Raw genomic sequence first — 25,121 nt, 5'->3', positions numbered from 1 at the left:
GGGTAGAGCACAACAAACATAAGGAGGCCTTATTCCTTTATGTAGCCGTCGCAGGTTTGATTCCCGGCATGATAACCTTAGTTGTATGTCTTCCCCCTCCTTCATTACCCACTTTCCTGTCTAAATAAAGGCTGTCTGAGCCAAAGAAAAAAAAACATCATTCAAAAGAGAGATCCTTTAGTAGTTTACTTTATTTGAAGTAATCTAAATGATTTGAGTGGACTGGCTTAAGTTAGTCATTTTAAACACACTTAATGAATCCAGTTAAAAAAACTTAATATATTGATTTGGATAAACTTAGAAAATTGAGTTGGTTAGACATAATAAATTTAATTGGATACACAACTTGCGTTGGAACTGTCTTAACTGCCACACTCAGTGGTCTCCGAATATACGAAGTGGTCTTCTTATATTGGTATTTTTCTAAGGTAATTAATTTCTTCTTTGTGGCTTTGGTTTCTGATGGTTATGTTGAGCTGTTGATGTGATTTTATGCATTGATTATTTGAATAAATTCTGGTTGATTGGGAAGTTGAACAGTGACTGTTGTCTTTGTGTTTTCACTTTTACACATGACATTAACGGACCTGGGGAGATGAGAGAACGAGCAGCAGGTAGCAAATATCTCGTTTCTCAACAGTCCATAACATGAACTACAACCCAAATACACTTTTGAGAAGCTAAAAATTTAAAATCGTACTCTCAAAAATGTACACACACGCGCATTCATCCCGACACGTATGTACGCATGAACACACACACGTCAAAGAAACTGTATTGATGTACGAATTGAACTTGTATTTGACCTTCACTTTCACTGTTGATCTGCAGCTAACTCTTCACATCACACAAGTTCCCAAACACAACAAGAAACATTCTCTGACATAATAAAAACAAATTCAGTATATAGGCTATAATGGTACACTGAATCAAAGTACCCCTCATTGGTTCCTTGCTGAAGCAATGAGTAGAGGTTTCACTGTCCAACAGGTCCTATGTTGTACGTTCGCACATACTACATAAGATGTTGAACATCTTACATAATTTTGCAAGATGTTGAACATAAGATTTTGAAAATGTTCTTATACTGAACATCTTCAACATTTTACGTTGAAGCAATAAAATCCTTCAACATTTTAACATAAAAACAATAAAATGCTTGTAGGGGTGTTCAACACCTATACAACATCTATACAACATCTATACAACATCTATGTTGAACATAACACATCTAACATCTTATGTTCTTATGTTGTTCAACACAAGAACAAAATTGTTCACAAAATAAAGCACATTTTATTCTTTGAAAGAAGTATTTTTATAATTCATTTCCTAAAAAATATAAAAGAATGAACTGCTCTCAGAAAAGTTACAAATTGTTGTCTTTTTACCTTTAAGTATAGTTAATTCAGAAGTAATTACTTCACATTTACAGTATATAATTACAATAATAAACCTTTACTGTGTAAAAGAAAACTGTTATCAGAGTTAATTAATTTGTGGTAAAAGGAAAAGTGTAATACTTCTTTTTGTATTGTGTAACAAAGAATACATGATAAAAATGAATTAAATTGAGTTGAACTGATAAATAACAGATTGTTTTGTCATGCAAAATAGATTTTGGATTTCACATTAAAGCTTTATTTTGGGGCTTTTGGTAGGGCTGGTCATTTTTGTGCCATAGGACAAGGGAAGTAAAGAGAATGTTAAGATCTTACAAGGGTTAAGAAATAAGAAGCAACTCATTGCACCAGTTGGGTGCAATGTTGCCATCTGAAACATAATCTTCCATGCAGTAATTATCCAATAGGAGGCTCACACATATTGCTGAGTTAAAGCCACGAGGCGACTTTATTTTTTATTTATTTATTTTGTTTACTTTCTTACAAAAAATTCACTGGTTTTCCTAAAAACAAAAAAGAGTTACTGAATTGTGACTTCATTAATATAGACGTTTATTTACTATTGTTTAGATCCTGATACACTGAAGGACATAGAGCGAATGACTGTCCGCTCTATGTATAAAATTGTATTGGTTTTAACTCAGGGATCAAAGTTCATGACAACTTGGCTCTTTGGGTTTCAAACTCTCATGAACCCTTTTACCCTTTCTTGAAATATTTTGAACATCCTTCTGGTTCCATTGCCACCTAAAGTTCAGTTTCACATGATTTATCCTGAATGTAATGGTTTGAAATCTTGAACATGGTCACCTGTGATCTCTATTTACTTCTCATATCCTCATGTATGTGGAGCCAGTCTGAAGTCATCTCCAGCTGAACATTACATTTTATGGCCTCAACATCCTGCCTACATAATAATAGACTGTCATGATGCTCTGCTTTCTGTCTGCGTATTGGATGAGGCACTAGTTAGTTGTGGCTGGTGTTTTTGTCTGATTTTATGACTTCTTTTTTAAATGTGACTATATAACTACAGTATATGCTTTGTAAAACAACACTAACCTTGTACTTTAAACTAATCTAGAAAACCTGAATTGGTGTTTAATATGATCACTCTGTCCATAGACATGCGGTATCTTGACAACTATAAACAGCCCATTGTCAATTTTCCTATATGGTTGGGGGGGGGAGGAATGGTTGGGAGGACTATTTAAAGCGGTCATCGGGTGAGAGGTGGGGTCCACTCAGTCCATCACAGGACAATTAATCCAACAGTCATGTATTTGGACTGTGGGAGAAAGCTGGAGTACCCAGAGAGAACCAATATGTGCACAAGGAGGACATGAAGAAAGACCTCAAGTGGGATTCAAACCCAAAACCTTCCAGCTTGACAGGAACACAGCTACACTGTAAAACATTTCAAGGTGGTTTAACTTGAAAATGCAGTTAAGTCAACAAGAAAATTGTATTGGTTTTAACTCAGGGATCAAAGTTCAGGAAGTTGATTTAACAACAAGAGACACGCTGTCTAAACATTATTTTTAAGCTCATTAATCTTGAATTGTGAGTTTTAACTTAATGCTGCAATATAAACCAAATAATTATTTCACAATGTGCAAAAAAAACCCTACTGCCCTCACCTAGTTAAAGAGCACACACTTCTCTATTATTTTTACTCACAATATCAAGTTAAAATAACTACTTATTTTACTTGAGAATAATTTAAGATCTTGTTTGAAATTGCATAAACAGATTTTCTGATCTGATAATGAATTTTATTAATCATCACATTGAATTCTGCTCAGAAACATTTAGTGTAAACAGAACATTATCCTCAAGCTTCGCAAACTGTCAGATGCATTAAATAAACATTTGCCTTAATAACACAAGAGTCAAATCAATGTAACTAGGGGTGGGTAAAATAATTGAAGAATCGATGCATCGCAATAATTTCATACAAAATTCATAATCGATTAGGGGGCTCCTCAGAATCGATTCACCTCCTGACACGTTGGGGGCGCTGCGAGTTTGGTTACTGTGCTGAGCACCTGAGCGCATAACAACAGTCATGGCGAGCAGCTGTAGAAAGCTAACTCCGTCAACTTTTAAGTCAGATGTTTGGAACTCAAGAAGTCGACAAAAGCAAGGTGGTATGTAAGCTGTGCCAGAGAGAATTAAAGTACTGCAGTAACACGACAAACCTGCGCAACCACTTAACCAGATACCACGCAGATGCGCTACAAAAACCCGAAGCACAACCTGTTGACTCCAAACAGACACAAATCGACAAATCATTCATCTCTAAACTTCCGCCAAGCTCTGCCCGGCAACAAAAAATCACAAAGTCTGTAGCCGTGTTTATTTGCAAGGACCTACGACCGTACAGTGTTGTTGAAAACAAGGGTTTTAAGAATATGCTAAAGATACTCGAACCATGTGGTGGCGCAGGGGGTTAGCACGCCCCACGTTTGGACGCGGACGTCGCGGGTTCGACTCCCGGTCCCGACGACCTTTGCCGCATGTCTTCCCCCTCTCCTCACCCTCCTTCCTGTCTGCCTACTGTCGAAAAAATACGAACCACTAGCGCCGGAGAAAAAAAATTGAAAAAAAAAAAAGATACTCGAACCACGCTACGCAATACCATGACAGAATACAGTGACAGCTGTGCCGTCACTGTATACAGAGGTGAAGACAGCCGTTTTGGAGTCGTTAAAGTCGGCCGAAAGAGTTGCTCTGACGTGTGATGAGAGCGACCGACCCCTACTAACCATCACTTCTCATTTCATATCGAACGAGTGGGAATTGGTGTCACATGTGCTTCAGATCAGGCCCCTTCATGAAAGTCATACAGGTAGCAATATAGCAAACTTGTTGACAGAGGCAATAAATGAATGGGGCATAACCGGAAAAGTGCCTGCTGTTGTTACAGACAGCGCGGCTAACATGCTAGCTGCTGTCGGTCTCACTGATCTATTGCATGTTGGCTGCTTTGCCCATGTGCTCAACTTGGCTTCGCAGGCTGCTCTTAAAACCCCTGCAGTCACACGGCTTCTGGGCAGAGTGAGGCGCATCTCTGCTTTTTTTTCATCGAAGCACTTTGGCCTGTCATGCACTCAAGAAGAGTCAAAAGTTGTCGGACCTCCCACAACACAAGTTAGTGACTGATGTCTCTATGAGATGGAATAGCACTTTAGATATGCTGGAGAGACTTTTGGAACAACAACCAGCTGTCTCTGCTGCATTACTTGCACCTGAAGTGCGAAAGCAGGAAAAAGATCTATGCTCCCTTACAGAGACAGACATTACAGCAGCAGAGGATATTGCACAGGCTCTGAAGCCATTAAAGAAAGCCACCTTGGTGATGTCTCAGAAAAGCACCCCAACTCTGTCTGTCATTGCACCTCTAAAAGAAAGACTTCTAGAGGAGATGCAACCATCATCCAGTGACTCTGCAGTGGTGAAGGAAATGAAGATTGCTATGTGCGGGGCGTGCTGTGGTGGCGCAGGGGGTTAGCACGCCCCACGTTTGGAGGCCTTAGTCCTCGACGCGGACGTCGCGGGTTCGACTCCCGGTCCCGACGACCTTTGCCGCATGTCTTCCCCCCTCTCCTTCCCTGTTTCCTGTCAGCTTACTGTAGAAAAAATATGAGCCACTAGCGCCGTAAAAACTCTTCGGAGAAAAAAAAAAAAAGATTGCTATGTGCAGGGATCTCCAAAAAAGGTATTAATATATACAGTATATATAACTTTTTTGCAACACAATGAAATAATTTGTCATTAATATTTATAAAAACAATGATTATGGTGTACACAAAGTCACTTTAAATTTTTTTAAGGTACCTGGGTCTGAAGGATGAGCTCTCCATTGCTGCTGCCCTGGACCCAAGGTTTAAGGCCCTACCTTTTCTGTCAGATGATGATGAGCGAGAAGAAGTGTTCATGCATCTTATAGCTCTCACTAAAGAATTGGCCACTGTTAAAAGCTCAGTAAGTACTAAAGTATAAATAAAAAATGCATTCTGTCACATACACACCGAATAGTTTTGTTTTGTTGTCTTATGGAATGCTATCGGTCTGCAATTATTTGAACACTGGCAAATTGATATACTTTTTATTTTAATGATTTAGCCCTACAATGCATGTTAAATGAGCTATTTGAAATGATAAAGCTCTTCTTACCAATGCGATTATTTTCTTATTTTTTTGCAGCAACAGAGTGGGCTGATTGATGAAGACCGTGAGGCAATTGAACAGCAGGGATAGCCGGTTGATGACCCTTCTGGACCATCACCAAAGAAAGCAAGGGACTCTTGTGCTCTGGCTGATCTTTTTGGAAGCGCATATACAACTCCAGTAGCAGTGTCCAGAACCACAGATACCAAGGCATTGGATGAGGTGGTGCGTTACAAAGAGGTACAACCACTGCCACTCTCCACAAATCCACTCAACTGGTGGAGAGAGCATGAGGGGGAATACCCTTTGTTGTCATGCCAAGCTAAAAGGTACCTTTGCATCCCAGGCAGTAGTGTACCTGCTGAAAGGATCTTTTCCACAGCAGGTGACATAGTCACAGCCCAGAGATGTGCATTGAAGCCTGAGCATGTGGATCAGCTGCTTTTTCTGAACAAGAATCTCCTCGTGCCCACTTAGTCTGTAACCAGAAATGAAGAACTGTACTGTTACAGTACAATTCTTTATTTCTGGCTACAGTACTATAGTTCAGTTCAAGATATGTTCAAAAATTAGAGGTTAATCACTACATGTTCAAAAGCTAAGAATGTTTACAAGCACTAAACTTTTTTCAGTGCAATTCAGTTGAATACAACCCTATGATTTGTGTTTAAATCTGCACTAATATGCACAGATGTTATTGAAATGCATTTTTATTTATATTAGACTTTCAAGAGATAAGCTATGCCTAATTTTATTTTACATGCACTTTACTTTTTATTGTTTATTAAGAACAGTTTTCTACTTTAAGCACATTGCAGAAAGAAGTTTGTTTCTTTGCTCAGAAATGTGATGTTACAGAAGTTTGTATGAAAATAAATATTTTAAAAATGTCAACATTATCTTAAATCATTTGTGTCTTCACAACTTTAAATCAATATCGAATCGAATCGCAACAGCAGTAATTGAATCGAATCGAATCGAATCGTGAGGTTCCTAACAATAACCAGCCCTAAATGTAACACACTTTCATCTCAGGAAACAAAAACATGCTGCTAAGCACTCTGGAAAATAGTTCCCACTCCTGTCTTTTTCTTCTTTCAGTTTTTTAACTGCTAAGCTAACAACTTTAGTTTATTCAACTCTTGGAGGTTTGACAAAATTAATAAAAAGTTAACACAACTTGTGAAAGTTTATTTTTCACAAACTCACACGTTCAAAATCCAAAACTTGCTAAAATTATTTGACTTGAAGAGTAGAAGATAGTAGATGCAATAAAATGCTGCTCAAATGTTTTACAGTGTAGCAAATGTACCACAATGCAGCTCAATTTTACATTTTTCATATATAAATCTTTGTTCAATGGGATATAATTTGCTCAAGTTAGCATCTAGTTAGCAAGAGTTCCAGCTTTACAAGGATTGTATCAGAGGTGTGTACAGTACTCTAATCCAGGTTTGATCAAATAATTTTATTTTTTGAATCATTAAATCAAAGTTAATTCTGATTAATTAAAAGCCACAAAGTAGCTCCTTATTCGAGTTCTGAGTAGTTTTTCATACAGATGCTAACTTTAGTGCTGTTATTACCACCAAAAATGAAATTCAGACCAAACCAAACAAGACTAAAGAGCCCCATGTATAAAACCACCTGGTGGCCTGCCATTGTCATTTTATCAACATTTCTCACACGTTTTCCCGTGGTCAGACAAAGACAATGCTGAGAAATTTAGCGTCAAGAAAACCAGTATCTGAGTTTTGGCCATCTCACACTAACTGCAAAGTTAACGTTTGGAAGTCAAGTCACACAAAAAGAAGGTAAAATTGGGAAAATATAGAATTTGATAAGGATAAAAAGTTTTATTACAGAAAGGAGGGAGATGAAGGTTTAAATAAATACAAATGACATTAACTCCAGACCTCAGGACAGGTAGTAGTGAAAGGAGCTAGCTGTAAGTTCAAAGGAAAAAAAGAATGGAAAGAGGAAAAAAGTCTGAATTTACTGCATTATGTTTAGATATCTTCCAGCCAATAACAATTCTGCAGAACAAGAACAGACCAGCAAAGCAACAGGGGAGGATGGGGAGGCAAAAGGGGAGAAGAGGAAGGGAGGAAGCTTCTACAGTGTAGTCATGTCGTTGAGGGCCAGGTCCAGCTCCTCACTGAGAGCCTTGCCCTTCAGCTTCTGAGCATACACTTCATCTGGAAGAGGACATGGACAAGAGGACAACACAGGGAAGAATGGGAACACATTGAAATGAAAGAACAGAAAAGAGAAAAGAACAAAGGTTTAAAAAATGACCAACTTCAAAATAAATAATTCCCCTAAAGGATAATATCTGGCACACCTTTCAATGAAGTTGAAATCATACAAATACTAAGTTCTATAGACTTCAATGAGACACGTTTATGACACTCAACAGGCTGATGTTAACCTTAGCTGGCAGCTGCTGCAGAAACAGATCAAATTCTTTCTGTTACAATGAAACACAGATTGTAACAGTCTGTGTTTCAGTCTGCACAATATTAGAAAATCCTGCAAAGGCAATAATAATGCATAATTTATCAGGTGCAAAATATGCCTAGTATATGCCTAACCCTAATCCTAATCAAAACTCAATTCACACCATAGTCCTAAACATAAATTATAACCAAAAAACATCCCAAAGCCTGGGTCCAGGGTTTGGGTCCCATCAGAAGAAATCTGTCCTCTCAACGTAGTATTTGTTGGAAAAATGATCCTTACAAAAAACAAGGTCACACACACACACACTGACTCTGTCAACTAAAAGGGAAGCTAAGTATTTCTGTAGCTTAAAACCAATCACCTAACAGATTTACATCTGCAAAAGCTGCCTGCAAACACAAGGGTAACTGGGAGGACTGGATGACTGGAAGGTCTTATTGACACACTGACTGAAAGCAGACCTGGTAGAGTATTACATACCTTCTAGATCATCAATCGTCTTCTCCAGCTTAGCCACAGACCTTTCTGCAAACTCTGCCCGGGTTTCAGCCTGGAACACACACAAACAGTTAATGACCCACAGTAACAAGCAAACTGAGCACAGCACAATAACTAAACCATACAGTAATATGAAAATGACATATCATGTGTCAGTCACAATAATGCCACATATTAGTCAAAGTAGAACACTCATTTTCATAGCGATGAAAGCAACACCATTTTCTGCAGAACTAAGAAAAACTATTTCTGAATTGGTAACACACCAATGGAACTTGATGCACAATCTGATTAGATTGTTTGTGTTGGTGGAAACAGAGTTTCCAAACATTTTATCTTTCTGGTTGCATGGTAATAGAAACCCAAAGGACTTCTGTTGTCAGTCTGACCATCTGATGTGTGAAATAATCACGCACACAAAAATTTGCTGACCACAGTAAATTTAGGTGATCTCTGAAGATTGCAATTTAACTTCTTAAACTCCATTTCCAGCTTTTTCATATACATGTTTCTTTCCAACCTGAAACCTAATCATTCTAAATATGGACTGAATGTTTTGCTGGCATGATAGTGACCCTCTCTGTAGAAGACCAACCATTATAAAAATATACAACTTCTTTACTTCCTCATCATGCAAAGGACTAGTTCTCTTTGCTTTCCAAGACACTTAGTTATGGAGTCTGACTCCCACAGTCTGTGGGCCAGTTCTCTTCACTGTCTATCTAATAATTAATTATTGAATTGAAATGAATTAATATTAAATTAAGTTTTAATTGAAAGAAAATTAAATTAAATTAAAAGCGGAGCATGAGCAGTTCTAAACAGGGGCTGATTTAGTATTATTTGTCCTGAACAGATAATACTAAATCAATTTCTTATGATGATATGTGTCAGTAAAGAATTGGTACTTTGGACTATTTTCATTTTTTCCTGCAGTTTTATTCTAAGTGAAAGGTAAATTGCACACCACTACTGGGTTTATGGTCTCGTGTCCACTTGGATCACATATATAAGGAGCGTTTATGACATTCATGGCAGACGAGATCCAGGCCCAGAAGCAGATGAAAGCCAGAGGCCCGGATCAGAGGCGGAGCCGGAGCCAGAACCAGCCGGCGTGGGGCGCGTCAGTTGCTTGACAAGGTGTGGGAGCCAGTTCGTGGTTCGGATGTACCACATGTGGAGACGTCGCTTGATCAAACCTGGGAGCAGAGGCTGAGACCTGTGGGGGCCAACCAGTCAATGTCTGAGGGAGATCTGCACCGATGGAGGTCCAGGCCGAAGGGGGCACACGCTAGTGTAATGGTTCTTGGGCTGCTGCACATTACCCCTAGACAATCATTTTACTTATAAATGCCTCTGAAGAGCTTAAAATGCTTCTTGTTGTCGTGTCCTCCAAGTTTCTTGTTGCGGTCATCAGAGTCGGGCCATAACATATTTACGGCTCCTAGTTCATCTTCTTGGAAAAATTTGTTTTGTCACATAATTGCGACTAGTCGACTAACTCTGTAAAATGTCATTGCAGAGTAAAGAATCGACTAGTTGATTGTTGGTGCAACCCCTAAGTCATACTGAGACAGGATCACAGTTTTCATCTGCTGGATCTAGATCTAGCAGATGGATCTAGCTGACCCTAGGGCTCCAGAGCCAAAAGTGGCTCTTTGGCTTGCTTAACATACTAAATGCTCCAGTACTCCATTGCTCTGTTTTTGTTTCTTTTTTGTGTTGTTGAGTGTGCCCATGAAAAAACACTGGCCCTACCCTGGATTCCCAGGTAAATTTGCATTTTACCATCATCTTTGTCTTATTTTCACTTAATTTCAATTTCTTTGTTTAGACAGCTAGAAATAAATAATTTCAGAGTCCTGCAGAAATATACACACATTTATATTTGGGCATACATGACTTAGGGGACATGTTTAAAAACAAAGGGAGAGCAATAGAAGGATAAATATTCTCACCTCCTTCAGCTTCTCTGTAAGCACTTTAATCTCTTCTTCATATTTGTCCTCTTTTTGTGAGTACTGAAATCCAAAACAATAAGTATAAACAAAAAAGTTCCATGGAGTGACATTTCCAACCTAAACTTTAACATCAACAGAGAAAGAGAAAGAAAGCTTTCAATGTAGCAAATCCTTGATCTAGATTTAGTTGTTTTTTTTTTTTTACTCTAATGACCTGAATATCTAGAAAAATGCAAGAAAATAACAAAATGTTGAAACATTAAGCTGGAAAATGTTACAGTCATACTATTTAAGTCTTTTCCTAACTTCATATACTGTATGTATATGTATAGTAACATAAATGTGACCAGGAATTATTTCTTCCTCATATGTTGGTTTCTGTCAGCATTTCAACACATTTCTACCACCAACCTAACATAGACCAACCTCACCATCGTTCTCTGGTGATGTTGTCGTTACCATCTTAACTCAACCAGCAATGCACACTGAAAAAAATAACTCTTTGGATGAACATAAAAAAATTATGGAAAGGATTTCCACCTGTTTACTTTGCTTTATTTCAGCACCATGTGATTCTGTTACTCCTATTTAAAGCAAATGTGTTAGGTCAACTTAATTTATTAAGGTTATTCCAATTTAAAGCAAATGTGTTGGCTCAATTTAATTTATTAAGGTTGATTCAACTCATTTACTATAGTTGGACCCAATGTAATTTAAAAGAGCCAGCCCAACTAATTTGCAATGTTTTGGACCAAATAATTTACTTTACTTGATTAAGATTAATGCAAATTTAGAAAATTGCATTAGTTGAAACCAACTTTTTTTTTTTTTTCAGCGCTAGTAGCTCGTATTTTTTTGCGACAGTAGGCAGACAGGAAAGAGGGTGGAGGACATGCGGCAAAGGTCGCCGGGAGTCGAACCAGTGACGTCCGCGTCGAGGACTAAGGCCTTCAAACATGGGGCGTGCTAACTCCCTGCACCACCACAGCACGCCCTGAGAAACCAACTTATGTTACAGTGGTACCTTCACACTACTTAATTAAGTTGATCCAACTCATGAAAATTAAATTAGCTCAACAAACATGCTTCATGCTGAAAGAAAGCTATTTAATCATGTGGAAATCCTTTCCATGATTTAATTATGTTAATTCAAAGACAATTTTTTAAGTTACATTACATTAAGTGTTTCAAGACAGGACTGGGTGAAAAGGTAGAAAGAACACAACAATTAGAACAGAACTGTATTTTCAAAACCCAGCCACCTTACTGTGTTTTTATGCTGTAGTTTTTACAGCCATTTGTTACAGTGCAGTTCTTAAATGCCAATAGTGCCCTGCAGAGAAAAACAAATATCTATAGTTTAATGTGTAACTAAAACCGCTTTGAAGTTATGTGGCGTGATCTTCCATAATCTTCCATAATCTCTCGTGAGATTATCTCGCTAGACCCTCCTCGGAGGGAGATCAATCTGACTATAATGAATCATGTTATCTCAACATGATTAAAATTCATAAACATTAAGTTGTTGAATTTCTTGTTTATCCAACATGATTTTATCACGTTTTCATTTGAAACATGAAATTATTTAGTTAAAAGTACATGATATTCTTTTGTTAATGTAATAACCCCCGAAGTTCATTTTTTTCAGTGCAGATGTTGAATGAACATGTTGTTCTTTGATATTTTGCATGTTTTTTATTGACCAATCATGTTAGCGGCAAAGTCCTCCTCATCTCTCACTGTACCTTCTCAGCCTGGGCTTCCAGGGACTTCAAGTTGTTGGTGACATTTTTCAATTCTTCCTCAAGGTCAGCTGATTTACTGAACAACATAGGAAAGAAGAAAAGCAGCAGAAGAAAAGGCAGTAATTTGAAAGGCAGAAACGAGTGAGAAGCTCAAACCAGATGCAATTTGATGGACCAAAAACATTTTTATATGTCAAAATTTTTATATATGTCAAAATAAAATAAAATATTAGATACGTTTGACTATTACATTAAGAAGAAGTAAATTATATTGTCTTTGGAAACAATGGATATAATGTTTAAGGTCCAGCAATATGCAAAGGAACCATAGATTCAGTAAAATACCAGGGAGTCTGGAGAAAAAGGTTACAAAATATTCAAAATAAATCTAATAAACATTTTTGGTGAGCATTGGGCAAAGCATAACATACAAAAACAGATCTCTGCTACATGTTTCAAAAAATGTATGCTCTAAACAAAAATATGTTTTAATGAGTAACACCACTTAATAAAATTCCTCATAAACATTGACTTACTGTAGTGTCTGTCAACACAAGTTATATGTCATTTATATTATAACTTGTTAAGCTGCCTTATTTTGAAACCTTTTCTGATTTTTCCATGTCCTGGATCATGGCTGATCTTAAATAGAAAGGATTCTAGACTTTTCCTAGATTGGGGGTCAGAACCAAACCCCCCTCATACCTCTAGGACTTTCGCCCATGCCAAGAGACCTAAAGAGCCTCAGCTAAAAAATAAAATGTACTCCTCAATATCCTGAGTAGATATGAATTGATATTGGCTCATGACAACAAACATAAAAAATTTAGGATGTATTTGTGGCGAATTGGTTCTATGTAAACTGAGTTAAACTAATCTGAAAAAATTTGGTCAGATATTGAAGAAAATATGTCCATATTTGTAGTTAAATGTTTTAATAAAACCACCTAAAATTAAATGTAGTCATAAGAGGAAAAACAAAAATAGATTAATGAGCTGCACCTGCATGGCATCTCAAATGGTAACCATTTCTTATTAAAACTAAATCTTCATTTTGTCAAAAAATATTGTTTGATCAGAACTTTTCATACAGTATTTAAAAAAATATTAATACCAAACAAAATTATGAAGTATTAAGTAAAGGATGGAGAGGAAGAGAAAACATGCAAATTAAACAGAATTGACAAGCAGGAATAAGAAGGCTAATGCAAGATGCATCAAATACCTCTTCCTCATCGCACATCATCAACTTCAAATTCTGGTCCATAAGCCTGAGCTCCTGTTCAAGCTCCCTGACTCGCCTAGGGGTTTAGTCCACGATGGGGCGAAGTGTCAGACAGGAAACAAGAATGCATTCATGCTTTCATGCTTTCATGCACATTTCACAAAAACACAACAAAACATGTGTGACTGGGGTATTTTTAATGCTGTTCAAGTGTAGGAATGCAAAATAAAACAAATGTACATTCAGAAATCAAATCACCTAACTGAGCCTGCCATTTGTAGAAAAAGTTGCTACTGTTAAGTTTTTATTTATCTATTTATGTATTTATTTATTATCTGTGTGGCCACCATAATCAGATCCAATTGGTTTGCAGGTCATGCTGTAGGTGATCATGATACTTACGCCTCAGCCACCTCAGCACGCTCCTCTGAGCGTTCCAGATCTCCCTCCAGAATCACCAGTTTACGTGCAACCTGCAAATATATTCAGGCCCTGACGTCATTCCACACAAAACCTGCTCATGTTGTTGAGTACGATACCTCAACTCTGACTTTTAGAACCAGTCGTTTACTGTGACCTCATCCTGATCAAAGTGAATAAGAAGTTATTATCTATTTACTGAATTTTAAAAACAGGGTAAAAAGGAAAACTATCCTCTTTTAATTCTAAGGTTTAAGAACTGTTTCTGGACTTTGACTGGTCCATTGTGGAGTCTTGTTTAGCCATTCTGTTAGAGATTTGCTGTTGTAGTTTGAATCTTTATCCCATTCTAAATCAAGACAGATGGCGTCACGTCTAATTCTTTATAAGACACTTTTAATACTTGCTGGATGATTCATTGTCTGCAATCTGCAGCACAAATCTTGTCTGGTTCACATGCCAACTGATGCCAGAAGAATTGAAGTTGGAGGTATTATGTTAAATTAGCAGCTCTTTAATTGGCTGGTGGTTGAAGTTCATCCTGTAATCAGTGGGTTGCAGGTTCAGTTTTGTGTTTTGAACCATTCAGAGGTGGACTTGCTGCGGTGCTAGGGCTTGGTATTTTGATGTATTAGTATTTCTAAGTGATACTAAAATTGTAATTCCATCTTTAAATGTAATCCTTCGCTAAACTCTAAACAGAAAGAATGTGCAGAATTAGTCCCACCTCTTCATATTTACGGTCCGCCTCCTCAGCAATGTGTTTGGCCTCCTTCAGCTGCATCTCCTGGATTTCCATTTTCTCTTCATCTTTTGTTGCTCTGTTCTCTATCACCTTCATTCCTCTGAAGAGAAAAACAGACGTAAACGCTGGTCAGGTAGGACATGGTGCAGTATTCGCCAGCTTGGAATACATTTCTCTCTACCAGAAAAAACCTAAACATTTCACATTCTGTGTTACAGATCAGACAACTGGCTCTAGTCACACTTTTCTTACTTAGTGTTTTATTTCCGATTTTATTTGTGCATGAACCAGTAATGCAATGTACTTTAATTTTTAAACTATAGAACCTAAATATTTTGTATTTCTTGGTCCCAGAAAAATAAGTTGAAAAAGCAAAAGTAAAGAATAGTGATAAGAGCAGATCAACAGGAAGCTCTTCACCTCTCGCTTTCATCTGCGGCTTTCTCTGCCTCCTCCAGCTTCTGCAGAGCAGTAGCTAGCCTCTCCTGAGCTCGGTCCAACTCCTCTTCCACCAGCTGGATGCGTCTATTCAGAGACGCCACCTCTGCCTCCGCCTGCAGGAACAGAAACACTCTGGGTGTAAGCCTCAGTAAAGATGAACAGTGACCCTAAATAACAAATAGACCCTGATATCCACAAAAGCAATTTCCTCCAAGAATTAGTTTCTAACCTCTGACTTTCTCCCTGTTTGCTGAGAAACATTCTGAGCAGATCACCTTTGGGAGCTCAAATGTCTGAATAAATGAGCAGATGCCTCTTTACTTATGTTAAAGACCTTGGGCTCTTTTACAGGTAAAGGTTAACATTTTCTTCACCAGAATAAAAGCTGAACATTGACTTTGTTAAGTTAAACTGAATTTCTAATAAATTGTCTTTTCAGAATATGATTGTAAACAAAATATTATTGTTTCAAACAGGTAGCAAATTCAAAGGTAAGGAAAGGCTGATAGTGATGCATCAAAATGCATCACTATTGATGCATTTTGATCAATAGTGTGCCAACACTTCATAACGTAACATGTTGCTTGTTTGTGTTCTCTCCCAGTAATACCCTTTAGTTACAGTTCAGTAATTGATGAAAAATCCAATGAATGAATAAATGTACAGAAAATCTCAGTGTTGTGTGGCTGAGTTTCTGCTACCTGGTTTTTTAAATTCATTTTAAACTCCTCTGCTGCTGGCTGAATCAATTCTGTTACATTAGAATCCGCTGATATGTCTGAGGAGTTTGTTTACAAATAGAGCAGACCGGCTGTGACGACACTGTAGAGTTCATGAACTAAATGACAAAGTTAGATTAGTTAGACCATTTAAATTAAAATTATTAATGATCAGGTTGAATATGATCTTGGCCCTCAAACCTAATGGCGAATAAATGAGCCAGTGACCGAGCAGCGCCCCCTGGAGGCCGGACGGTCCGGTCCTGGTGGTTACCCTCTCTCTGGCCTGCCTCTCCATGTCCGCCTCCGTCTGGAAGAGATCGGCCCGGTCCTCCGCCTCGTAAGCCTGCTGCTGCAGGTTCTGGATTTTCCTCCTAACAGCGTCTATGGATGTTAAGGTCGCCATTCCGTGAAAGTTCAGCCCCAAGCTTCCCAACGGCGTCACGGCGTTTCCATGGCAACTGCTCCGGAAAGTTCCCCCGTTGTAATTTCAAAATAATGTTAATATAAACTTCAAAAGGCTCATTTTTAAGTTTAAGTCATATGAACTATATTTTTGATTAGGTTGGGCAATTTGTCATTATATGAATCACACTGTCCGCTTGTAACTTTTGCCTCTTGATGATAACCGAATATTTAATTTACAGATAACCAAACTTCTTAAAACGTCCCTATTTTGCTGCAGACAGTATAATTCCAGTATTTTATTTCAGTACAAATCAAACTGATAAAGGTTTATTCATTCCAAAGGGAAATCGCATAGATGTTGTTGCAACTGGAACTAACTAGACTTTCAGAGTCTTCCTGTATGTGTCTATCTTATTCAACAAGGCTATGATGGTGACCTTGGAATGTTGACAGTATTATTTGTTCTGATGCCATCTGTGCAGCTGCTGTCTCCCGCAGGAGGAATCAGCAGTTTTTACAGGAACTAATCGTTACATCATAGATATTATTGGAAGTTCTGTGGAGGTAAACAGGAAATGGTAAAAATTTGTAAATCATGCTGAGCTGTGTCTGTAACCAGAGTCCTGTTTTTTTAACAAAAGACTAGTTTAAGAAGGTATACTAGACATTCAGTAACACTGTTACTACTTTTCTGCAGTCCACTCACATCCGTTGCCTTTTTCTCTGCTTGCTCCAGCTTCTCCTGGGCATCCTTCAGAGACTCAGAGTATTTGTCCAGCTCATCTTCTACTCCTTTGAGTTTCTTCTGCAGGCCCAGCAGCTCCTCCTCCAGCTGCAGGACACAAACACAGACAGCTAACAGCGTGATTAAAGGGTCTAGAAGATTGTATTTTCATGTAAGATTTTCTACTAAAACTATTTCATTTAAAATCTTCCAGCAGAAGAAACTTAACATCAATGTTTAAATTAATAAGATCAGATTTTCTACCTATTGATCTCAGTTTCCTTATGCATTTTTAAGATGAAGTTTGATCTATTTATTAAAATGCATATTTGATTTGCAGTATATCAAATAGATAAATGAAAGCTTTTTACCTTTTGAAACTATCTTTAAAAATGCTCAAATGTAAGTTTCTATTTCATTATAAATTTGTATGTTACAAAAATGTATGATGCTTCTATGATGTAACAGTTTTATTACAGAGGTATTAACATTTAATAATGTCTCAGTACGGTGAAATTTAGTAGAATTTCATTTACTTTAAAATGAAATATTTGCATTATTATTACAGTAGAAAACACCTAATGGTGAATCTGTAGGATTGTATTATGGAACTGCACAAAGTAGGATAGATTTACATTTCTATAATGTGTTGCATTACATGTTACATTGAGTGTTTATTAATTGATGACAAACTGGAGTTAAAATATTAGTGAAATGATCCGTTCTTTGATAGGAGAGTCTAGTTGCCCTATTTTTAGGCAAACACCTTAAACTTCAATGAGTTTACTGCAGCTAAAACAACACATTGGTTTTGATTTGTGTTTAATAAAAACTTTCAAATGTATAATCATTCCTCTTGTATTGCTTAATAGCATTTATTGCTGCAGGTCATCCCTGAAATTCTGATGCACAGAATCTAAAGTCTAAGTGTGAACTGTGTCACAGAGCGAAAACATAATTAAAACATTAATTTTCTGCAGCCTTGTTCATGAAAAAAGGCACCACTGATGTATTTAATAAATATATAGAATATATACAAAGGCACACTAAATGATATTATAGACCATTGTAGAGAATAAATTCAGCAACTACTTTTAAGTATTCTTACAAGCAAGTACTGGCTTATGTTCAAATAAAATAATCTCATTAATTCCAAAGGGAAATTAAATGTTGTAACTCATTAATTTAGATTCTTCAAAGAGTTATTAAAAATGGTGATGACTGTTGGCTGGAAAGATCTCCTGCAGTGGTCTGTACTGCACTGAGTCTGAAGAAGCCTCTGACTGAAGATGCTGTGCCTTCCCAGAGTATCCTCTCATGAAAACAAACAAAAATGTTTTTGTGGTACTTTTTGCCAGAGTACATCTCCATCTGTTTTCTTGTACTTTGACTTAAGTACAGTGCTTGACGAGTGCTTTCTCCACCACTGCTCCTTCCTAAGGATTCACCTCTGAACCAGTAAGAGGAACTATGATGTCTGTGGAAAACCCAGAGGCAGAGCTAAGCTTGGTCTGTTTGTTCTGCCAGTACATTTTGGGGAATAGAATAGAAACTAAATAGAATAGAAACTAAAGGAAAACACTTGCTTTCGGACATAAACATAGGCAATGTGATATGAAAATAGAAGTTTATCACTGCTACTTTTATGTGTGACTTCTTTACACAGCGTAATAGCTGAATGTGCTAATTTGGAACATTACATGGATAAAAGGGGTTTATTGATAATCAATCAATTAAATTAATTAATTAAACAAATAACCAATAAATAACCAATAAACCCCAAAATGGAAAAGGAGTAATGGTCCTGATTCATCTTCAAAGAACATGCATCACACTTCTGTGACCATCAATTACTATTAACCTTGATGATTGGAAAACACAGTGAGAGAAAGTTAATGTTTTAGCCAAGTTTCACCAAACTACAGGTTAAAATCTGAACACACAGCAACAAATAACAATGCAAAGATCTAACAACAGAACCTTCTTTATTTCATGATTCAAATAATCCATTTCACAAAGATTGATGTTAAAATGTTGTTTAGAATATTACCATCTGCTGTAGATTTAATTTGTCCTTTTGTTGACCAGTGACTCATCTCAAAGACAGTTGCAGCTTAAAGAACTATAAAAAGCCTGGGGTAAAGCAGAGTTAAAGGCCTGGTGACAATGTCCCAGAACAAATGTCCTTTCCATTTGAGCTGTGGCATCCTCCCCCAGCCTCCAGCCATCTAAGGTTTCTGCTTCACAAATAGAGTCCAGCCTCCCTAACCCACAGCAACAATTCAAAGAAGGTGGAGGTCTGCAGAGGGAACACAGAAATAGACATTCCAAATTTCAATACTCCTAAACAAAGAAATGCAGAAGTGTAGGACATCTTCTGACTCCCAGTTGAATTCCTCTGGGAACAATGAGATCTGAGGTTAAAATAATGTCACTTACAAATACACTGCTACCTGATCTTGTCAGATGCAACTAGAGAAAGTAACAGCCCAGCAGTAATCCGCCTGCTGGGTGGTGGCATCATCTCTTTAACCAACCTAATGCTGCTGCTGCTGCAGATGAAGCATCTCAGTTCTGCTGCTGCAGAAATATGAATGGATTAAAATGTTGCTTAGAATAAAGAGTTGCTAGTTTAATGTTAAATTAGCAACTCGGGGCTGTATGTTTGTCCTGTAAGGATGCTGGTTCTGTCATTGTGTCACCTGTCTTTCCTTCTGGTCTCTCCCTGCCTCAGGGAACCAGTGGTTACTATCCAGTAGCTCACTATCATCAGTGTGAATGTGTGAATTACTGGATGGAGAGTGAAGCACTTTGGGGTTGCCTGGACGTAATAAAGGACTATACAAGTAAAGGCCTTTCAGGATTTATCAAACAGTGCTTGTCTCCTCCAACAGACTGTCATTCTCTGACTTACAGAAAAAAGTGCTTAAAATCAATGAGACTCCTGAGTGGATAGACTGACCCAACTATCACCAGCTGCAGTCGACAAAATCTGTTCATCTTTCAGGCAGATGATCCACGGCGTGAAAACTACAGAGAAAGCACAATCCAGTCTGCTTGTGATGTCATGCACATCTGAATGAAGACATAAATGATTCTAAAATTATTTTTGACAATTTTGTCATGACATTCAGAGACAAAACTTGAGCAATGCTGAATGTTTAATAATGTCAATATTTGAAAAAATGACCAATGAAAACATAGTTTGGCAATAGCAAATGTGATGCTCAACACTGGTTGGCTTGGATCAGATTATTAACTGAACAACCATCCTTCTCTGAGGTCAGAGGTCAGAGGTCAGAAGTTTTTTATTTAACTTCCTGTTTCTGAAAGGCACCTGAAGAACAGTCCCATAGGGAAGAATCCTGTCCAGGTCTGTGTTTCTAAATCAAAAGCAAATCCATTGAACAGTTATTATGTGTAGTCTTTGCAGTCAAAGTGGAAAAGAGCTGTAGATGCCTTGTTGATATGTCAATGAAAAAAACTGAATGAAAACAAACTTAAAGAATGAAAAAAGACTCTGGCTGACATAAGGCTGCTCACTACTCTGCAATTGTGGGATGTAAAAATTGCTTTAGTGCACAAAGCCATGCTTCTAAACAGGAGAGTTACGTAGGTTTGCTGTTCACTTGTGCAGTTTTGAATGATTTTCTTTCTAAATTAAGAAAGAAACAACAGGGTTTTATGTAAAGTTTGATAAAAGGTTTTCAGTGCATATTTATTCTGTAAAGTGTCAGTGTGGTGCAGTTCACAGCCTGTGTCCTGATGCAAATGACCCACTGAGGTGGGTTTGGTGATCAGAACTGAACAAGATCAACGCAATGAGAGAATTCATGTTTTCTCAGAGCAGATCAGATGTGAAGCAAACATCAGAATCAGTAGGGTGAAATAATGGATGCATAAACTGATGGTGAATGTGGCTTAAAGCATCATGGTACCTTTCAACAAAAACTGACACAACATAATAGCCTGGTCCATCATTCAGCTTTTTTGGTCAGTGCTTGCAAACAGTGCTAGGAACTGTCCTGCCTCAAGAGGAACGTTAGGGTCAGTTCATCTATCGGCCTGAAGACATTCTGATGCCCACATAAAAAGAGAACATAAATAAAAGAAAGAGTTTTTGTGTTTCGGGTATTTCAACTAATGTTTGTATATATTAGTCTGTCTCATGACAAGCTCATAAATTCGCACATCAGCTACCAACATAAGATGTAAACTACCAACACTTCCTATACCAAACAAAAATCATTTTATAAATTCCTAACACATCCTATAACAACAAACACATCATATAAACTACCAACTCATTCTACAGAACCTGTAGGCTGATCTATCTATCTGTCACCCAACCATCCATGATGTAGTGGATGGTTGGGTAACAGAATCTGGAGACTGACTCAGAAGCACTGATCAAAAACAAGGTTGTTCCCAACCAATGTAGTGAGTTTGAAGAATGGAACTTAGCTAATCATGGCCTAGCCAAGAGGTCTTAAAACTGGTAATATTTTCAACTTAATAATGTGTGAAAATGAAATGCCAACTGACATCAGTTCTCTGTGACTGATGTCAGTGTTTGGGGGGAATCTGTTGAGCAGATCATGCAGCTGTATTATGCACAAAATTCAGTTTTTTCAGAATTGTTCAAGAAAAATAGCAAATAATCATTTGATCTGCATTCAGTCAAGAATTATAAATAAGTTTGGCCATGGATTTGTTTTCTCTTCACTGCTTCAAGGTGGGAATCATCTTTCCCTCAAAGACGAAATCCGGTATCTTGGTGTCTTATTGAGGAACGTTGGCAGGATATGAAAAGGCAGCAGACTGATCCACAGTAACAAACCCTAATGAAGACAGCCTCATCTGAAAGCAGTTCCTGATTTTACAGTCTATTTTCTGACCCTCACCTATGATCAAGAACTTCTGTTTGTGTCCAAAAGAACAAGAACCCAGATACAAGCTCCTGAAATCAGTTTCATCCATAGAGAGGTCACGTCAAGAGGCAGCACAACACACCACAACTACACAACAGAGCACTTCTCTTATTTCAGTTTGTAGAAATTAATAAAAATATGAATTTTGGAATCTTTGCTTAATACTTAATCATCAGTATTACACATACTTTTCATTAAACCTACATTTGTGTTTTTAAAAATAGTTTTTTTAATTGATCTGGTGAAATATAAATATTATTTAAATGTCAGATTTTCATTAGTTGTTAACAGAATATTGTCATAATTAACATAAATAAAGCCTACTTTAGAGTAGTTACCTAAAGTAACTACTTATCTTTATATAGATAAGTAGTTACTTTAGGTAATGTATCTTTATAATAATGTTCTAATAATAATAATAATATTTTATAATAATGTTCTAATTTATTGAATTTGTATGTAGAATCTAAATCTCATATTTTAATAAAGAAACTATTATTTTGTGGGGGTTTTCCCCCCACTTTGTAATATTGGAATTTAGAAGATAGATATTGATGACACCCAACCTGGAAGAGCCAGTGACCAACTCCTTTATTAGCATAATGATTTGTTGGTTTACTGTTGATTTAAATTTGTCATCTTTGCTTCAGATATAACGTTATAAATGAACTCTAAGAAACAGGATAAGGTGTGCAGCTTGTTTGCCTCCAGTCAGTAAAATCTTCTCTCATAGACGACTATATGTTGAGCCAGAGGCTCCAGAATATAATCTATCAAAACTAGTGATGAGGGCTCTGATCTCATGTCTTGAGATTTATGTTTTAATAAATGCATAAAAAAAGTTGCGACCAGAATCTGAATCTAGTTCTCTTGCACTGATTGAAGATTCATTTTTTAAATAAAAAGTATTTATTTATTTTTTTCTACTTTTTTTTCATTAAGTAGAAAAAAAATTAATAAATACATCCCCAAATCCCCAAATTTTGAGAATTGTTTGAGTCTCTGACAAACTGCTTGTTAATGAGAGAAATTAAATTTTGGTGCTTCCAAGATCTTCTGGTACCGTGTTAAGGAGAACATCAAAGTGTTGGCTGCTTCAATGTTTTACTGTTGGATTTCAAGAGTGTAAAATGATCTTTGTTGTTTTCACAGCTACATCCTTTAAAATCTGAAACCTCTTACACGCAGCTTTCTGTCCTTTGCTTTGATGATAGTTTTGTTTGTAGATTAATAGAGGAGGTATTTTCCTGCAACATTTCTTCACTAATATTTTTATGCTAATATGTTCAGCAGAGAGTGCACAATAGACGGTGTAAGAGAAGATGCTGTTTTTGGTGAAACTAAGTTGCTTTTTGGCCCCACCTGTTTGCATTTGTCCTCGGCTCCCTTCTTGTCAACCTCTGCTTGTTCTGCCCGGTCTATCGCATTCTCCTTATCCAGCTTCAGCATTTGCATTTTCTTCTTGATGGCCTCCATGGTTGCGTTTGTTGCCTGGCTCTCAGCAGAGCAGAGAAGAGGACTTGGTTATCCGGATGGAGACCAACAGGAGGAGAGGACACTCTGTGAAGATGTAGACTACTGAGAGACTCTGGAACAGCTCTCAGATGGACACCCCCCACCTCCACCGAGGGGCTGTAGCTGTGGGAGGCCACAGCTACAGCCGCTCCAACCACATAGTTCAGCACCAGTCATTGTCCATATTTAGACAGCCAGCGCTGCCCACTGTGCGTGTGAATGAAACAGGTCTGATGTGTCATCATTCAGCGTAAGACACAGCTGCACAACTTACATCCTGAAAAACTCCACACCTTCTTTTGCTGCTCCTCAATTAATGCGATCCTTGTTTGGTTTGCAGCCCAATTCTCCCATTCTCGTTTCATTATAAAGCATATGTGAAATTATAAAGCATATGTGAATATATATATATATATATATATATATATATATATATATATATATATATATATATATATATATATATATATATATATATATATATATATATATATATATATATATATATATACATATACACAGTACAGACCAAAAGTTTGGACACACCTTTTAATTCAATGAGTTTCCTTTATTTTCATGACTATTGACATTGTAGATTCACACTGAAGGCATCAAAACTATGAATAACATGTGGAAATATGCACTAAACAAAAAAGTGTAAAACAACTGAAAATACCCCTTATATTCTAGTTTCTTCAAAGTAGCAACCTTTTGCTGTGATTACTGCTTTGCACACACTCTGCATTTTCTTGATGAGCTTCAAGAGGTAGTCACCTGAAATGGTTTCACTTCATAGGTGTGCCCTGTCAGGTTAATAAGTGGGATTTATTGTCTTATAAATAGTCATGAAAATAAAGAAAACCCATTGAATTAGAAGATGTGTCCAAACTTTTGGTCTGTACTGTACATATATACAGTATATATATATATATATATATATATATATATATATATATATATATATATATATATATATATATATATATACAAATGCTTTAAATGTCTCCACAACTTTATTCTTGCCTTGACTTCTGAGTTCGTTGGTCTTGTTTTTATTATTATTTAAGGCTATTAAAATGAAAGAGCTAGGCAAAATGCAAATCAACCTTTTTAGATTTTTTTTTGTAAAATATTCAAATAATTTCTCATTTTCTGCTTTCTTCACTTTACAGCTATTGGCTATTTTGCATTAACCTTTTGTATAAAATTCTAATGAAATACATAGAGGTTTCTGATTGTACAATTATGTCCAAAATCATTCCTATCCTTGCAGATTTAAATATAAAAATGTTTTTATTTAACCAGACTACAGTAGATGAGACATTTTAAGAAAATGATACAAAGAGCATCAGATTTAAAAAAAAAAAAAAAAGAATATCTGTTTCAATTTTTTTATTTTTGAAAAAAAGTTTTATTGGATTTATTGATTGTTTTTCTTACTTATTCAGTCATTTATCCAATAACTTGTTATCCATACCTCAAAACACACCACCAATTTAAACAACTTGACTGAAAAGATACAGTCATTTAGTTTAATTTGATGTGTCTTACATGCCAAATTAAACAAAATTACCACTTCAATCATTACAATATAAAAAATCTAAAAACATATCACTTCTTATATTTAAGTCAATAAACAGAAACATAAAAGGGAAAAAACGATTCAAAACCAAAACAGATACAACACAATTTGAAGTTATTTGCCCTTGTAACCACTAAATATTTTCTTTCACAATCTCTAGTAATGTTT

At 36.7% G+C, this 25,121-nt stretch overlaps 1 protein-coding gene and 1 long non-coding RNA gene across 2 annotated transcripts; one reads left to right on the top strand and one right to left on the bottom strand.

The window, feature by feature from the left end:
• The first annotated feature begins 5,062 nt into the window (after positions 1-5,062).
• LOC116723854 (uncharacterized) lies at positions 5,063-6,470 on the top strand. Its single transcript, XR_004340055.1, has 2 exons — positions 5,063-5,124; positions 5,240-6,470. It is a non-coding gene; the product is annotated as an uncharacterized LOC116723854 (long non-coding RNA).
• Positions 6,471-7,407: 937 nt separating this feature from the next.
• Positions 7,408-23,474, bottom strand: tpm2 (tropomyosin 2 (beta)). The gene is made up of 9 exons (XM_032569030.1): positions 23,219-23,474; positions 16,908-17,033; positions 15,054-15,187; positions 14,616-14,733; positions 13,871-13,941; positions 12,244-12,319; positions 10,496-10,558; positions 8,520-8,589; positions 7,408-7,774 (listed from the first exon to the last, which is right to left on the bottom strand). The coding sequence occupies exons 1-9, from the start codon at positions 23,330-23,332 to the stop codon at positions 7,692-7,694; spliced, it is 855 nt and encodes a 284-aa protein (XP_032424921.1). The 5' UTR covers positions 23,333-23,474; the 3' UTR covers positions 7,408-7,691.
• Between the last annotated feature and the right edge of the window lie 1,647 nt (positions 23,475-25,121).

This window comes from Xiphophorus hellerii, chromosome 8 (assembly GCF_003331165.1).
Source record: "Xiphophorus hellerii strain 12219 chromosome 8, Xiphophorus_hellerii-4.1, whole genome shotgun sequence".
Classification (NCBI taxonomy): domain Eukaryota; kingdom Metazoa; phylum Chordata; class Actinopteri; order Cyprinodontiformes; family Poeciliidae; genus Xiphophorus; species Xiphophorus hellerii.
The sequence above is the reverse complement of the archived record's forward strand: the minus strand, read 5'-3'. Positions and strand labels throughout refer to the sequence as shown.

Excerpts from the sequence above, each read along its gene's own strand:
- tpm2 (XM_032569030.1), bottom strand. The coding sequence starts at position 23,332 with ATGGAGGCCATCAAGAAGAAAATGCAAATGCTGAAGCTGGATAAGGAG. Across the intron at positions 17,034-23,218 it reads CCGAGGACAAATGCAAACAG|CTGGAGGAGGAGCTGCTGGG; the intron begins GTGGGGCCAAAA and ends TGTGTCCTGCAG. Across the intron at positions 10,559-12,243 it reads TGGAAGCCCAGGCTGAGAAG|TACTCACAAAAAGAGGACAA; the intron begins GTACAGTGAGAG and ends TTTGGATTTCAG.